The sequence below is a fragment of the Ailuropoda melanoleuca genome, chromosome 5, assembly GCF_002007445.2.
Source record: "Ailuropoda melanoleuca isolate Jingjing chromosome 5, ASM200744v2, whole genome shotgun sequence".
NCBI lineage: Eukaryota > Metazoa > Chordata > Mammalia > Carnivora > Ursidae > Ailuropoda > Ailuropoda melanoleuca.
The window spans coordinates 13,316,953-13,334,858 of NC_048222.1; the positions used below are offsets into that span (position 1 = coordinate 13,316,953).

At 46.4% G+C, this 17,906-nt stretch overlaps 1 protein-coding gene across 6 annotated transcripts in view; it reads right to left on the bottom strand.

Moving 5' to 3' along the window:
• The window catches only part of PHACTR1 (phosphatase and actin regulator 1), a 571,024-nt gene that overhangs the window by 113,597 nt on the left and 439,521 nt on the right, over positions 1-17,906 (bottom strand). For all 6 annotated transcript variants that reach the window (XM_019796061.2, XM_019796064.2, XM_011220616.3 and 3 more), the window contains one exon: positions 13,720-13,800. In XM_019796061.2, the coding sequence (XP_019651620.1) occupies positions 13,720-13,800 (81 nt within the window). The remainder of the gene's footprint in view (positions 1-13,719; positions 13,801-17,906) is intronic.

The following is a 17,906-nucleotide window of genomic DNA, read 5'->3' on the forward strand; positions in this document are numbered from 1 at the left end:
AGGACAGTGGGAAGAAATGAGAATAAGTCCTCCCCTTCCCCCAAAACTTGCAAATAAGCCTGAAATACCAGAGAAGCTAAAACAGCAAATCATTTAAGCTTTCTTTTTCTTGTCTGACTTGCTCTGTTTGGGCATATCACAAGAACAAGGAAATATACTGATGTTCACCAATAAAGTGTTATATTTTCATTTTTTAAAAAAACCTGTTAAGTAAGTTTTAGCATAGAGCTAGAAAGCTGTGCTCTACCTACAAAGTCTTTATATTCAGTAGAAAGACAAGGAGAAAAAATGGGACAGTGAAAGGGAGGGTCAGAGTAATATTTTTAAACATTTTAGAGTGACAAGTACAATGCTGGACATTTTCTATATAATAGTAACAACCCCTTAAGCAATATGTTGGGAATGTATTCTGAGCCAGGTATACTTGTTCCTTTAATATATACATAAAACAGTTCTGTGGGGTTGGTACCAAAATTCCTCTCCCTGTAGAAAGGAAAGTGAGCACCAGATGGTTAAATAACTTGCATAAAGTCACATAATTGGTAAGTAATGAGCTAGGAAGTGGTGAGAGTATGTGATCTCATTTAAAATGACTTATTTTGAGATTTTACTTCCTCAAGGATGGCAAAAGAACAGTATAGCAATCCTTTAAAGACATGTAGATGTCAGAGTTAATACCCAAATTCTTTTTTTTTTTTTTAAGATTTTATTTATTTGAAATAGAGTGAGAGAGAGAACACAAGCAGGGTTGAGGGGCAGAAGGAGAGGGAGAAGCAGACTCCCCACTGAGCAGGGAGCCTGACGTGGGGCTTGATCCCAGGACCCTGAGATCATGACCTGAGCAGAAAGCAGACACTTAATGGACTGAGCCACTCAGGCACTCCAAAGCCCAAATGCTGTTACTGTTAAGAACTTGCAACACAGAAGAGTGAATGGCATCATAAAATTCTGGCTACATTTATGCTTCCACACTAAAGAACAATTACTACGTAAGTGAAGCATCATGCAACAATTTTAGACCAGAAACCCGAGGAGCATTAAACTGCATCTTTGTTGCTAATACAAATGTGTTGAGTCTACACAGGCACGCTGGTGAAAATTCAAACGCATTTTCATTTATTGGTGATCCCCAATGGCTGTAATTAAAGCAAAACCAAAAAAGCAAAGCCACCTATGTTAAAGCAAACCATTACCTTTGTGAAGACATGTAAGGAGAGCCTACTGCAAGCACCTGCTAACTCGTGTTTCCCTCTGAGACAAGAGCAACTATTCAGCCCATTCCATGATCTCATTTTAGCTTCCCAGACATGCTCTTGGACCAAAAAAGGGCACCTCCACTGGGTGGCTGATGAGTTCAAGTGGAAGATGTTTTCCCAAGAAAGTGTTACTCTGGTAGTGGTGGTCCTAATATTAGTAAGGCACAAAGTACAGACTTCATTGACTTTTTTTTCTTGACACCAATAGACTTTTCCACTAGAGTAGGAAAAAAAAAATCCAACTGTAGGCGGTAGAGTCATTGTTTTGAAATCCACAAAGATGTCACTTTAGCCACAATGTACAGAGTTTTGGCAAAACTTCCATTCATCCCGATAACCTTTTAAATCATTATAATCGAAGCTACTAGCTGCTCTCATAGTCAGCCAAATGATTTGCCGAGCAACAGTTAGCTAAGAAAGAATTTATCTAAGGATTTGACCGAAAGGTTAAAAGCTTTAAACCTAAGAAGTTGGAAACGGCTCTCTGGCATGTGTCAACTTTCATGGGACATATTCTCTGCAATTTGCCTGAGTTCAGGGAATGGTTGTAATTAAACTAAATGGTGCTACAGATAACATTTTGTAGAATTTGAAACATACACAGAAAGCAACACATTCCTCTCAAACATTGGCTGTTTGCGAATGAATGCATTTGATTCCTGAGCATTTAAAAAGACTTGAACTGAACACCTTCTTTGCAAAACCAAAACCAAAAGAAACCCAACAGGCTCATTCTCTCTCTTTCTCTCTCTCTTTTCTGGTGGGCTTTCTTTTCCACTGCGGAAAAGTCATTGTGAATGTGTTTGTGTGTGTCTCTGTGCTTAAAAGGCTCTGTGTATCACCAGGATTTCAGGCAGACACCAGAGGATTCTGTAGGGTCAGGGAACCTATATGTTAGGAATCTACAAGTTAGAGAATCTTCCATTTGATTTGCAGCTACAAGTCTCTGGATTATTCTGATCAGCTGATCCAGAGGAACGACTATGCAGGAGCCATGGGGTTCCTTTCTGTCTGATACAAGCATCTTTGGAACCCAGAGAGTCTTTTCGAACCAGCTACGTTGAAAATCTGTACAAGATGTAGTTCAATACCAGAATTTAATCGATGCTGCGATATTCAGGACAGTTTCTTACACGGAATGGAGCGGTACCTGTTTTTGTGCTCGGAAAATCACCTCGCCTTTTTTAGGCTTGCTACTGTTCTGGATTTCGTATCCTATTTTGAAATTAATAAAGAGGCCTTTGCCTAAGCCATTAAATATGTGAGGTGCAATGACTTCCTGTCACAAAAGTGGCCTTGACCTTGGGGAGCCTGTTTCGGTTGCATTTCCCTACAGCTGTTTTCTGCTGGATTTATCAGCATTTCCTGCCGTATCCTCAGCTGCTTGCTGGGACTGCAAATGCCTCATTGTGTCAAACAGTGGTCTGTTTCATCTGTACTGGGGACAGCTCTGCCTGTACCCCCATCTTCACACCGAAGGCCAATGGGTCTTACATCATCTAACCTGATGAAGTATGAAGGCTTTGACCATGATTTCCAAACAACGACCCTGGCTCCCAGGTTTGTAGCTGGAAGAGCATTTGCCATCTTGCTCTTCCTGGGTATTCTGATACCAAAACTGCAACTGGGGCAGGGACTGAATATGAAATGAACGAGATGTCACAGCTTCTCCCCTATTTTATTATATGATCATGTGACTCTCAGAGAAGCACACTGCATCCTTGTGCAAGGGGCCTTGCCTAGTTATTAGGGTAGCCCAGCTGAAATTGGAATCCAAGACTAAAAAAAAAAAAAAAAAAAAAAAAAAAAATTCCTCAATGGCTAGAGTGGGGGGAGGGAAGTGACAGGGGCTGGCCATTTCCAGACAGAGGTAAGCAACTCCGTTTCTCTAGCTGGGCTCTCCAAGAAGGCACCCACTAGCCACAGGCAGCTCTTAATTAGGTAAAACTAAATAAAATTTAAAATGCAGACCCCCTAGCCACACTTGAGGCGCACAACAACCACGTGAGGCTAGCTAGAGGCTGCTGGGGTGTCCATCACACAGAATGACAGAACATTTCTGTTACGGCCTAGAATTCTACTGGACGGTACTGGGAGGCTGAAAGGGTGTGGCTAACCTGGCCCGCATCACAGTAAGTGGGCAGTTTCGTGGATAATATTTCCTTCTGAGAAATTAAGAGAGGGCTGGGGAGCGAAGACGTGCTCCGGGGAGCAAGCGGCTAGCAGAAGCGAAGAGTTACAGAGGTAGGCACAGCCTGTGGAGAAGTCCTGAGGCCTCACACTGGAATCTCAGCTCTTCCGGGTGGGCGGGGGGGGCACTAGGGAAAGTCGAGGCTCAGGGGAAGGAAAACTGGGAAGGGGAGGCAAGCCAGGGAAGGCAGGCATCTAAGAAGAGCAGAAAAGCAGCACAGGCCCCAAGTCTGGTGGAGAGCCTCACTACCATTTACTGGGCACTCGGGGCAGGAAAGGGCTTAGAAGGCCAACCTGGACTCTGTTCTTGGATCCTCCAATGGCCCCATAAGAGGACAAGCAAGGGCAGACTGGAGTTGAAGAGTACGCCATCCCGTGGGTATTCCCTGAGACACTAGGAGGACCCCTGGCTGGTAACAGATGGCTTTTAATCAAGCAGGCTGAGGACCGGGCACAGCGAGAGAGGAATGAAGGAAAGCATGGCTTTGCTGGCAGGAACAGTCAGGGTCCTGGGGTTGCATCCACTCTGAAAGCAGAATCCCAAGAGATGAAAGCTGCCCTGTGCCTTGTAACACAGAAGACGAGAGAGCTGGGACCAGAATCTTGGGTGTGGAGCTCCTAGCAGAGCGCTGCTGTTTTACAGATATTTACATGGGGGTGAAGTCGAATGCCCTGCTTACCTGTCCAAATCTACACAAATCCTAGACAAGTCAGGAAGGGTTTTCTAAGTATGATCAGCTTTCCTTTTATTAGCTACCAGCCTTCCGAAGTTTGGCTGGCTCTGGCACTGCAAACATCAGTGCAGACCAATGACTGTAGAGTGATCAAGCATCAGTAGGCTGGGGACATGTGGGTGGGCGGCCATGATGCCCACCATGCCCGTGGTCACCTGCCCTGCCTGGATTAGCAACTGGAAAGGGTGGTATGGTGGTGGGTCTTCCAAGGACAACTCCAACTAGGCAGCAGCCCCTAGGAGTTGACTGCCTGTAACACTTTAGTTTATGGAAACATCCGTCAAAATTAGGCAACAAAATATCTAGTGGTTATCTCCCAAAATTCTGGTCAATGAAAAATGAGAATGATTCTGGAGAAGCTTTGGGGCAAGGTTTGCTTGCTTTTGGAAAGAGATACCAAGAAGAGAAAGCCCCCCCCCCTTTCCTCTGGATACATTGTCTGCATGTGATGGTGGGATCCCTGCAGCCATCTTGTTACTGTGAAGGGTTGGAGCCCGATGATGGCATCCTTTAGCCATGTTAGTGAACTGATGAATTAACCAACCTTGGAGCTGTCCTACCACTAGACTTTATTATGTGAGATTCATTCATTCGCTCAGCTACTCATTCAGGCAATAAATATTAAATGAGCACTGAGAAATGCCAAGCATTGCTCAAAGCATCTGGAATACTAAGGAGAACAAAACACAAAGGATCATGGTCTAAATTTGCTTATTGCTTCCCCATCCTTGAGTTAAGTCTTTGTGACCTGAACAGAAGCCTTTTAACTTATACCCTGCTGATCTCACATTGGCTTCATAGGTAATTGAAAAACCTACAATCAAGCATCATACACATAACCCAAAGGACACTTCTTGGTCCATATCTTATGTGATGTGTCTATATTTGACACTTTAAACCACTTTTTCCCAAAACCACTGACTCTTTGTCTTGGCTTCCATTCTGATACACATTTCCGGTTTACTTCCTTTTTTTCTGTCCACTTCTCAGTCTTGCAGGGTTTTTTCTTATTCCCAGACCACTTTTGCTTTACTACCAGAACATTTAATGCTGGGGTTCCATGGGGTTTTCTATCAGGACCATTTATGTTCCCATTCTACACCTTCTCTGGGAACTATCATCAACTTGTGTGATTTAATAACCATTTATATGACTCTTCCAAACCTGCATTTCCAACCCAGTTGTCTCTCTTGAGCTTCACATCTGTATATTTAGTGGTCTGCATAGACATTTGGGTATGTCTACCCAGTGTGGTCAAACCATGGCAATATTTTGTGCGCTCAGCTCGCCTGTTTTGGGTCCTGGCTCAGTAAATGGCCCCAGTATCTGCCCACTCAGTCACCCAAGCCAGAATTCTGAGTATCAGCCATGCTTACACTCTTCCCTTCTCTTCCCCAAATCTCAGCAGTCACAGGGCCCTCTTGATTCCATCTCCTCTAATTCTCCAGTCTGTCCTCTCCCCAGATGTCCCCCCATTCCTGTTACCCTCCATCACGTCACTGAATCCCAGCAACGGTCACTATCTGGACACCCTGACTCATGTCTTCGCCTCCATGTTCTTCTCCGTAGGCAGAACAATGAGGTTGCAAATTTGATCATGCAGAAAACCCTTCTAAAGCCCCTCACAGCCCTCAGGATAAAGGATAAACAACAACTATAATTTTCCTGTCTGCATGATCCATCCCAATGCCCCCTTGCCTTACTGAACACACACTCTCTTCTCCCTCCCTTTTCCCCAACTTGGTGCCTCCACGCAAGCTAGTCCTTCCCCTTCTGACATTCCCCCAACCTGTCCAGCTTCTCTGGGATAATTCTCATCACACGCCAGGTTTTCTTGGAGACACCACTCTTTCCGGGATGCCTTCCCTAAGTCCCTAGGCCCGGGCAGGTGATGCTTCCATGTGCCCCCGGACAGCCTGCACTTTCCCCATCATAACTGTGGAGTGCCTGAACCCCACTCCCAGGACTGGGGGTTCTGTTAGCCAGGGATGCCTGGCCTGTCCCTCCTAAGTACTCCTGGTGCCCAGGATGGTGCCCGCAACATAACAGGTATTCAACAAATATGCAAGGGATGAGTAAATTGACTGGGGATGCTTGCTCATGGCTGTAACAATAATTTCAGTCACTGTTTGGCTGGGGATGGTGTTTTTTGTTTTTTTTTATAAGAACCATATTACTTAAGAGAATTTTGATCACAACTTCTATTTATTCTCTTTATTGTTTAAAGTACTTTCCAACTACCCCACTAGGGCAAATCCACTGTACTAGGCTCTGAGGTGCTTGCTTCACCAGTCACGAGTGTCGCTGATGCTAAAGGTAAACACTGTTTTTATTTCCACACAGCTACTCTCCACCACAGCTTTCAGAGGTGCCATTTCTAGGTAAGGCCTCAGAAACAGCGAAAAACGAGACAAAGTAATTGTGCCCGGTAAAGGCTGTGAAAAGCATTTCCCACAAACTCTGACTTGAAACATCTACGCACCTCCGGTACCAGATAAACAACGCGACTTCAGAAGGCCCAAGCCTACTATGTTCATCTCCTTTGATACACAGGAGAATTTTTAATTTTTAAAATATGGTGACCTTTTAATTTAAATAGTGGGCTTTTTTTTCCTTCTTCTTCTCTTGAATGCCAGAGAAGGGAAAATGCAGTCTCGTGCATAAAAGAGTTGTCCATTTCAGAGAGCTTCCGTTTGTGCTTATAATTAAAAATAATACCTTCCAAAATGTTGCTCTCACTCGATTAAGGCAAAAAGCACACTTCAGTGCACTTTATTCTTTGCCATGAAATGTTATCTCTAACTCCCAGCACACAGGGGAAAGGGAGGTTGCTCACCAGCCCCCAGTCAGTTCTATTCTGACGTGGCCCCCTGCTCTTCTTCCCTCGCTGGTGGGCTGTCTCCTTCCCTGGGTCTCGGTGGGACTGCCCTGGAGACTCCTGGGAGAGCTGCTGCGGCCCTAGCTATAATTCTTGCACGTTCCAGCTCCCCGTAAGGGGGTGGAAGTGAGTCCCAGGCAGGGGCGATGTCGTACCATCCCACCGCTGAGAGACGGTCTCCCCTCCCTCACCTGCCTCTCCTTCCCTCTCCTGCCCATCCATGTGAATTAAACACGCCCGTCCTGTACACATGCAGCAGGTGACCCTGGGGGAGAACTAAGGTTCTTCAGGAAAATTCAGCACAATCGCCACTGTTAACCCCGATATTCTTCAAATCCAGCATTACATTTATTTGTAGAGATTATCTGCAACCACACTAATAACCACACTTACTAAGATCCTCTGACTACCAACTGGCAACATGTTACAAAGTTTTCCTGCGTTCCCATAAATTCCAGATGGAGGACACGCCGGCTTAGCAGGGGTTTTAAGCGTCCACACTCGCTGGCGGCCACAGACCCGTTGACAAGGCAATAACCTCGCCGGGCTTCCACCACTTAATCTCTATGTTGGAAAAATAACATTCGCTTTGCCAGGTGACCTCTTGAGAGTCTTGCTAAGTCAGGGAAATATTATCACTATTTTACTAATGGCCAAACCATGCATTGTTTTCAGGGTATTTTTCTCAATACTTAAAAGCCATTATCTGAAAGTCAAGTATTTAGCACCCGTCTCCGTAAACATACACATAATAATGATATTGCCTATTTCAATAACTGGCGATGAAGTTTCACGGACCATAAAGCTGAATAAACAAGGGGGATCATGGGGCACCTGGGTGGCACAGCAGTTAAGTGTGTCTGCCTTCGACTCAGGGCGTGATCCCAGAGTTGTGGGATCGAGCCCCATATCAGGCTCCTCCGCTATGAGCCTGCTTCTTCCTCTCCCACTCCCCCTGCTTGTGGTTCCCTCTCGCTGGCTGTCTCTATCTCTGTCGAATAAATAAATAAAATCTTTAAAAAAAAAAAAAGAAGAAGGGGGATCCGAGAATCAGGAAGTTCACCGACACAAGCGAATAAACCAAGTGGTGTGACCAGGCTGGGACGGCCGCCGGTTTGCACACGTGCTTCATTCCATAAACGTTCACTGGACATCAGCTATGGCCCAGGCACCATTGCAGGCTCCCGGGCTGCATCCATGCACAACCCGGACTAAGACCCCACCCCATGTGCTGGAGCTTCTGTTTCAGTGAGGACGGACAGGTAAGAGAAAGGGTAACACAACAGATAAGGAATTGAGAGAGCTTGTTTGAAGGTGATATAAGAGACAGAAACTAAAAAAAGAATGAAAAGAGAACAGGGGGAGGGGAGGAAGGACTTAGGGAAGGAGGAGCAATGTAAAATCTGGCCGCTGCAGGGTAAGCATCACTGAGAAGGTGACATCTGAGCAAAGACTTGAAAAGAAGGGGAGCTGTGTGGATGGACGTGGGGGAAGAGGATTCCAGGAGAGGGAGTGGCCAATGCCAATATCAAGGGCTGGAAAGCGGGGCTGGAGATGTGTCATCAAGAGGAAGTTAAGAGGGGCGCCTGGGTGGCTCAGTCAGTTAAGCATCTGCCTTTGGCTCAGGTCATGATCAGGGTCCTGGGATTGAGCCCCAGGTCAGGCTCCCTGCTCAGCAGGGAGTCTGCTTCTCCCCCTCCGCCACTCCCCCTGCTTATGTGCTCTCTCTCTCTCAAATAAATAAAATCTTTAAAAAAAAAAAAAAAAGAGGAAATTATGAGGAGGTATGGCCAGGGATTGAAGCAAATTTAGGGGCTGGAGTGCAAATCACAGAGGTCTTTGTAGGCTGTCGCAGGAACTTGGAGTATGTCCTAGTGAAATGGGGAGCCATTGCAGGCTCTGAGCCGGGGGGGGGGGTGGAGTGTGATGTACTCTGATTTACAGAGAACTGAGAGAGAGAGAGAGAGAGGCAAATGTACTATAGAGGCTTGAATTTAAAAGGAACATACCGAGTAAAAGTTTTTTTGGAAGTAAGTGGTAGGACCCATGCCCCTGTTTCAGTCATAGATCATTTAATTTCTCTGTGTAAGTATCAAGTTCTCCATGATTGCATTTAACCAAGATCATGGCTCCACTTAATGACTTTATCTTTTTACCCTGCTGCTTTGTTTTTCTTCATAGGGCTTATCACTCCTTGACTTCGCTCCTTGAAATATATAATTATGTCCTATTTCCTTTAGTAGAATAGAAACTCTGAGAAGGGGAGGATTTTGCTCTTTTGGTTATCACTGTAGCTCAACTGGCAGGGGACCGCCAGGCACAGAGAGGGTACTCAGTACCAATTTGTTGAATGAAGAAATGTATGTGAGTCTAAGAGAACCATCACATTCTGATTCAAACACACAGGCCACAAGGTTGGGAAATAAATTGTTAAAAAATAAGCTGCCTATCAAATTACAGATTATTTCCCACCACTAGCTGGTTTTAACATTTTTTGCAATTTAGAATGAGGAGTTTACCCTCTGAATGTTTACCTTGTGTTCTTCCTAAACCTGCTGTATCCACATTGTGGAAATTTTGGAAAATGGGATTAAAAGATTTTAGGATTTCATGTCCCTACTATATCAAGACTAACAATGAAAAATTGTCTTTTTATGGAGTCTTCAATGTGTCCTGCTTTCTCACATGGTCTTAATATACCCAGAGAATAAACTGTTCTCCTGGATTTTAAAACTTTTATCTAAAGTCCCTTCTCAGGGCGCCTGGGTGGCTCAGTCGTTAAGTGTCTGCCTTTGGCTCAGGGCGTGATCCCGGAGTTCTGCGATCGAGCCCCGCATCAGGCTCCTCCATTGGGAGCCTGCTTCTTCCTCTCCCACTCCCCCTGCTTGTGTTCCCTCTCTCGCTGGCTGTCTCTCTCTCTGTCGAATAAATAAATAAAATCTTTAAAAAAAAAAAAAAGTCCTTTTGCCACTTGCTGTTCATTCACGTTGTGGCAAGAGTTTTATGTGTTTTACCCACCAGAATCACAGCTACAGCAAGAGAAGTGATGCCCTAGAAAGGGGAGGAGGAGGCGGAGGACAGGAAAACCTAAGAGGAGGGGTAGGAGGGAAACTGAAGCGGGCCGGGGGTGGGGGTGTCTTCGTGTCAGCCCCCCACGTGGTTAAGAGTGGGTCGCAGATCCTCACACCTCAGATATAAGAGGGGCAGTCATGTTCCTTCCAAACTCTTGGACCTGCTGAACTGAGGGCGAGGCATGGAAAGGGTCTCGACACCTGTAAAGGGTGAGAATGACTTCTAATAATGGTGTGTTACCACCTCTCAAGAATTTATGGGGTGACAGCCACTATTCTATGTGACATGTTGTTAAGGACTGAGTGGTATCCTCCCCACCTCCCGAATTCCTCTATTGAATCCCACACACCCAGTGTGACTATATTTGGAGGAAGGGCCTTGAAGGAGAAAATTAAGGTTCAATGAGCTCATAAGGGAGGGGCCCGGATCCAATAGGGCTGATGTCCTTCTAGGAAGAGGAAGGGACACCAGGAGTGTGTGTCCATGGAGGGAAGGCCACGGGCGGACACGGTGAGAAGGCAGCCAAGGTAAGCAGAGAGACTTCACCAGAAATCAATCCTGCTGACATCATGATCTCGGACTCCCGGCCTCTAAAACAGTGAGGAAGGACGGTTCCGTCTGTGCCATTCTGTTACGGCTGCCCAAGCACGCTAACATCCACGTGTTATCCCAGGTAAACCTCATTACGACATTATTCACACTTTTCGATAAAGACACAGAAGCACAGAGAAGGTAAGCAACTTGACTGAAGTTGCACAGCTCGTCAGTGGTAGAACCGCAATTGAACCCAAGCAATCGGATGCCAGGGCCCGTGTTCCTAACAGCTGATATAAGGTAACATGATTAATATCCACAGTGATACAAATGGATGCTTTTTTTAAAAAAAGATTTACGGATGCTTTTTTTTAAAAAAAGATTTATTTTAGAGAGATGGAGAGAGTGAGTGGGAGCACACAAGAGGGGGAGGAGCAGAGAGAGAAGGAGGGAGAGAGAGAGACTCTCAAGCAAACTCCCTGTTGAGTATCAAGCCTGACTCGGGGCTCGATCCCAGGACCCCAAGACCATGACCTGAGCCGAAACCAAGAGTCAGATGCTTAACTGAGTCACCCAGGTGCCCCTCCAATGCATGCTTTATCAAATACAAAGTCCTGCGTGTACTCTGTGCAATGAATTTCTGATTTTAGTCCCTCTCTTCTCCTCTTCCCATCATCCAAACAACAATTTTTGTGAGCTTTATCTATCTCAAGCATTATCTGAGGCCGGGAGGACCAAACAGGAACCTCTGAGGGCTGTGTTCTCCTGGACAGGATGTGCTAGTAAGGAAAGGCGGCCAACACCGAACAGAAAAGCACAGTGACAGCGAAAAGCCACGTCAGTCAGGAAGTGGTGGTGACAAGTGGGGGCTAACCTGGTCCCTTCGTCCACAGCCAGTTCCTGAACGCACACAGTAAAGCAGCTGGGACTTGCCTGCAGGCCCCCCCCTTCAACGCTCCCCATTTCTGTCTCTAGAAAACGAGGCTTTTGTTCTAATAACCTAGGACTTCTTTGGTGAAGTCAGAAGTTACTTGGGAAATAACTTACCTTAACCCTGTTATGAGGTGGAATGGAAATAATAAATGCTATAGTCAAATGTATTCTCCAGAGTGTTCCAGAAGGTTTACAGTAAGAGATATAAAGGTTGCAAGAAGACAGGAGGGAGGGGAAAGGATCATTTCACGGGATCTGAGCAGGCTTTAAATGTGATGCGAGGTTTACTGAAGCAAGTGGAGGCTTATTATGCAGTCCGGTACCTGGAGTCAGACGCTAACCGTCTCTGCTGCAGAGTGCCGATGGGGGAAGCAGCAAAGCTTAAGGTCCATGCAGGGGACGCCTGGGGCTTGGACAGGAAGCAAGACATTGGAGAAACGCGACGATGTTGTGGCTTTCTCTTCCCCTGAGAGCTTAATCCACCAGAGAACTGTATTTTGGGAAGGCCTTACCCAGCAGGAGAAGGATCAAGTGGTCACAAAAGGGATTTCCTGGCCCCAGGAGGTGCTGCTAGTTCTAGAAGGTAGCCTGAAATAGCACAACTTCACCCCCTACCTCCAGCACCCCTGCCACGTAGGGCAGGGCTGGGCCACTTCCTACTTGTGGCACTTTGGAGTGGCCATCTGTGCTAAGAGAAAGTACTTGAGGAGTGCCACCGGGAAGGCCCGTGACGGGAATGGACGAGGTGACGTGAGCCCGAGGCGTAAGGACCGAGTCACTGAACACGCGGAATCAGAGAGGTGGACCAAAGTAAGAAACCCAACCTGCCTTTTTGTATCAGAATACAAGCCAGGCCTATAGAAGACTCACAGAACATGGTCAACGCAGAATTACAGGGTTGCCTGAACTGTCAAGAAGTGTCTTTACAGTAGAATATGTGCTTTAATCATCTGGCCCAGCAAATAACACCCGCTTCAAGCAACAGGAAGACTTGAGACAGACAATTACCGGTGATGACCGCACCAAGATGGAAGACGAGAGTTTGCCATTTCACAGAGGCCTTAACATGGACAGTGGAAGGGAAAGAGGGAAGGAGGAGAGGAGGGGAGAGGGAGGAGAGGAGGGGTGAGTAGAGAGGCTAGAAGGATGGGGGGAGGGGGGGATGAGGCGGGAGGAGGAAGAAGAAGGGAGGAGGGGGAGGAGGGGGAAGGAGAGGGAAGAGGAGGAGGGAGAAGAGGGGAAGGAGGGGGGAAGACAGAGGGGAGGAGTGGGGAGGACAGAGGGGAGGAAGGAGGAGGAGAGGGTGAGAAGGGGGAGGAGGAGGGAAAGGAAGTGGGGGAGGGAGGGGAGGAGAGGGGAAGAGACAGGGGAGGAGAGACAGGGGTGACAGGGGAAGGGTAGCTGAGGGGAGAGGAGGGGTGTGGGGGAGGAGAGAAAGCCTAATTTAAAACAGCAAAACTCTTAAAAAATAAAAATGAAGAACACTTAATATACCATTTAAACCACTGCATACATTTGTACTTAAAGACGGGCACTCAATAAGCAAAAGACAGTGTTCACTGACAAACCCTTGTGGACACACTCACAAGGCACCTGCAGCATCCTGCCCATATTATCATTTGAAATTATCATTTGAAATATCTTATGTGTACAGTTATATTTTATAATGTTCTCTGCATTGACTTCTTTTAATGTGGGGAGACAGAAGGCCGCTAAAAAAAATCTGTCAAGGAAATTCTAGATGCCCGTAGATTTTTAACATGTGTCTTGGGAACCCCCACTGCCCAAAAGAGCCTCGGCACTTAACTTCGCCCCAGCTGTGTGTGTTCGAACAGCCACAGGTTCCCGACCAGGACCCACACCGTTCCTGCAGCCGTGTCATTCTGCACGGTGCCCTGTGGTGTGATTCCAATGCTGAGAATAAAGGAGCCTGATTTCTCTATAATACTGAGAGCTCTGGCGTGGTCTGCGAAATTCTCTCTTCCCTCCGAAACTGTCTGAAGTTTTCAAGGTTCAAATCCTGATAAAGCAACGCAAAACACGGAATCCAACTCCGAGAAGTACGCACACCCATTCCATGCATGGCTTTCCAGGGCCCAAGGAGCAGACCGGTCCCCCTTACCTTTATCATAGATTTCCTTCAAGACCCCTCGTTTTATCAGCTCCTCTCTGCTTTGCCTCATTGATATTTTCCTTTCCAGGGCTACGAGCAAAACACAGAGAAGCAGATATGAGTCGGTAACAAAGACATTTTTCAAAGGCATGTGTTAACATGGATTAAAAAGTAACATACAGAAAAGCCTCTATAAGTTTCATTAATGTATGTTAATGAAATACGATAAGCATTTTAATCAGATTATTTCATCTAATCTTCAAAATGATCTTCAAACTACCTATGAGGTAGGAGCTCTTATTTCCCTTTATTTCACCCCGCTTTAGGGTTTAGTATTCTGTAGCACAGAGAAATTCAACAACTTGTCAGAATAACAGAACTACTGACAGGAGGAGCGGGGATTCAAAGGCAGAAATGCTGTCTCCAACCTCGGCACAGTCTCTGTGTCACAGCACATCGTCCTGATTGTGGCATTTCCTTGTGAGTGGGATTTAATTATGTCGTTCGTATAGCTCAGGTCTCACGGAGGATTTTGTTGCTTCCCAACTATTAAAAAAAAATGGTATGAAAACATCTCCTACAAAACTCTCTGGAATGAGAGATGGGGGGGTGGGGGCAGGTAGTGGGGGACCTCCATGGGACAGGCGCCCATTGCTTTCCTCTCTTAGGCTCCAAATCCAAGCAGACAAGTGAGGTGTGAGCTGCCCAGTTACGAAACGCATGTCCACTGGGATTTGGCTGTGCCCCTGAGCAGGACACCAAGGCAGGTGGCGATGGAGGAGGGAAGAGGTTACTTTAGTTGTTTTTGTCAGCTTGAGAATCTCCACATCCTTTGGATGCACAGTTATTCCGCAGGGAGGGGGGAAGCCAGTTATAAAGAAACTTTTATGCAGACAAATTCAGACATAGATTAACTATGCACGTACAAAGCTCCGTAGAATTTAGTCCGAAGAATTCAAGTCAGCGCTAGAAAGCAAGCAAGGAAACAGGGACTAAGATTTTGTTACCTACTAGCCAAGTGACCTTGGTCAAGTCACTCGGTCAGTCTGAGAAACACTGATGCCTCAGCCCCCGCTTCTCTGATTTAATAGGTCCAGGGTGGGACCTGGACATTTATATTGTCATGAAAAGCTCTCTGGGTTATTCTCAGCCATATCAAGGTTGGAAATTACCTTTTTTATATTTTTGGGACTTACTATTTTTTACATATTCTAACTCTCTCAACTTATGATGAATTAAGTGGTATGAGGCAACAAAATAAATACGAGGTTAGGCTGCACTCCCATATCGCTTCCTGAGAACATATTAATGGTAAAATGGGTACATATATATACCCACAGAAGTGAGGTCAGGAGGGCTGTATGGAGGTCAAGCCAGAAAGGTGGGTGTAGGAATCACTGGAATGGTGCTTGTTTGGTGGTGGTGGGGGGCTGTGGGAGTTTTATGACTCATACCAAATGACATGACGTGGGGGCAGGAGGGCAGAAGAGGAACGCCCAGAGAAGAGAGAGAGAACTGCATGCAGTTAAGTTAGAAAGTTCTGCCTGCTTTTGTTAGGAGTGAGTTGGGCAGTTAGGTAGTCAGGGCCAGGGTCCCCAACAAGAAAGTATGGAGTCAGGGCAGCTAAAATAAAACAGTACTAGCATCCTGATGTGCAGCTTAGACAGGCCCACGCTAGCATTCTACGTTGTAGCCTTTGCAGAAATGACTTCTGCAAAACACCCTAAAAGAAGCTAATTAACCACAAAGCATTTGTCAATATCGTGGGCAAGGGGAAGCTAAGACATAAGCCCCCGGATGTCAGCAAAAAAAAAAGACCATCAGCACAGAGACATTAACCTAATAGGCAGACAGATACATGACCAAAGCCCTGACTGGCATGACTCAGCACACCCTGATGGCTGAAGACAGTTCTGCAAAAGAGCTCATAAAACTCCCCTAAACTTAGACACTCTGAGGGCAACCCACTCTGACCCCCCCCTTTGGGAGCTTTATACTCTTGCTCAATAAACTCTGCTTTGCTGCCCACCACTCTTCGTCTGGTCTACCTCTTCATTCTTCAGGGTGGTGTGGCCAAGAACCTGGGTACTAAGGGGACAAAAATCCTGTAACACTTTTAAGCAAAGATATGTTAAGTGGCACAGTGGGAAAAGACTGGATAGGCAAGGTGAAGCAGGGGTTTTTAAGCAAGGGTTTTGTGAACAGATTTTGGGGGTGGCATCAAGCCACCCAGAAAGCGTGCATAAAGAGGTACTCTGCCAATCCTGTACTGAGCCACAAATTGAATGCATTTCCCTTAATCAGAATGAGGTTTCTCAGGGGCTTTTCAAAACCACAGATGGAAGTGGAAGGACCTGATGCCCAGCACTGAAGGAAGAATCAGCAGCAGGTGGGCAAAGCCATGGGCTTGGCGGTCTGGGATGGCAAGTTTCGCAGAACGTGGGTGCTCCCAGCCCAATCATTCAGCCATGCGGACTCCGCGGACTCCCCGCGCTCATCCAACAATGACAGACCCCCTGCCCATGGCGAAAGGCACTCCTCCAGGGGCTGGAGATGATGGAGACTGAAGGGACAATCCCTACCCTCGCAGAGTTGACAGACTGATGTGTGGTTCAGACGGTCATCAAATAGTATTAGCTAATGTGCGATTACAAATCAAGGTAAGTCCTGTTAAAAGAAAGAGACACGTTCTACTGGACATATGATCAGTAACCTCCCCTACGGGGCCATGAGAAAAGGCTTTTCTGAGGAAAGGACCCACAAGTGGAGTCTGAAGGACGAATATATATTATCTCAGCAAAGGGCAGTCAGGTTGGGGCTGAGGGAAACACTCCAGACATAGCAAGCCAGGCAGTGGCTCCTGATGGAAGGAATCATGGCACCATTGGCAAAGAGAAAGCACCCGACGTTACTGCACCCACCAGCACCAGACGGATGGGGGGCTGGGCCATGAAGGGCCTCATGGACCATGTTGTTTTAAGGGCAATGGAAATAAACCACCAGAGATCAATGCCTGCATCACCATGGAGAATGGATGGGAGGCAGGTCAGTTCTTGGGGATTCCCTAGTCTAGGCAAGAGATGATGGTCACTTGGACCAAGATGCGGGTGATGGCGATGCAGGCAAAGAATGCATTCAGGTCATGTGAAGGTGACAAGGTGGCCATGGTGTCATGTTAAGGATATGAAGGAAAGAGAGGGGTCAAGGGCAACTGGTTCCTGACTTGCAGAGCTGAACGGACGGTGGTGCTGATGACTCAGTGGGGGACGCGGGTTGAGAATCAGGTTTGTAGGGAAGATGGCGAGCCCAATGTTAGCTATATTTAAGCGGGGATATCAAGTACATGCTGGGGAAATGTAGCCGCACACTTTCTAAGACAAGGATGAGGGGTTAACTAAGACCATGCTGTACTGGTATAGACTATGGTAAACTCTTTCAGGTACCAGTGTTTCTCAAACTTCTCCATGGAAACACTCCTAACGGCAAGGCAGTAATGCCAGGGGCTCCAACGGTAGGACTGAGTTGGCTGTCCCAAGCATGCCGTTTCTTTACTGTACTGAGTTTTGCCTTAAGAACTAAGGTGGGAGGGTTCCTGGGTGGCTTAGCTGGTTAAGCGTCTGCCTTCGGCTCAGGTCATGATCTTGTGGTCCTGGGATCGAGTCCCACATCTGGGCTCCCTGCTCAACTGGGAGCCTGCTTCTCTCTCTCTCTGCCCTTCCCTCTGCTCATGCTCTCTCTCTTCCGCTCTCTTAAACAAAATCTTTTTCAAAAAAGAACTAAGGTGAAGCTCACATAAAAATCTATTTGCTTTTATTTAAATAAGAAAATACCCACCCCCAATTTCCAAGTTTAATTGACATTCTGGAAAGAGATGGCTTCTTTATCCTTTGGCTTTGTCCACTTCCTAGCCCAGAACCCTGTGCCCACAAGGGATACACAGATCATTTTGAGAAGGGTGACAGGTCATTTAACTTAATCCTCAGCACATCCGGTGAAGTGTTATCATTCCCATTTCTCAGAGGTAGCTGAGACCCTGCAAAATTGACTTGTTCAGAGTCAAACAGCCGTAAGTGGCAGAGTAGGAAATGATTAATGCCTGTTTTTTTTTTTTCCATACCACGTTGTTGTGAGGATTGTTACGATGTGCACAGGCTCTAAATATAATCTAACGTACAAGACTCTAAAAATGGAAGGCG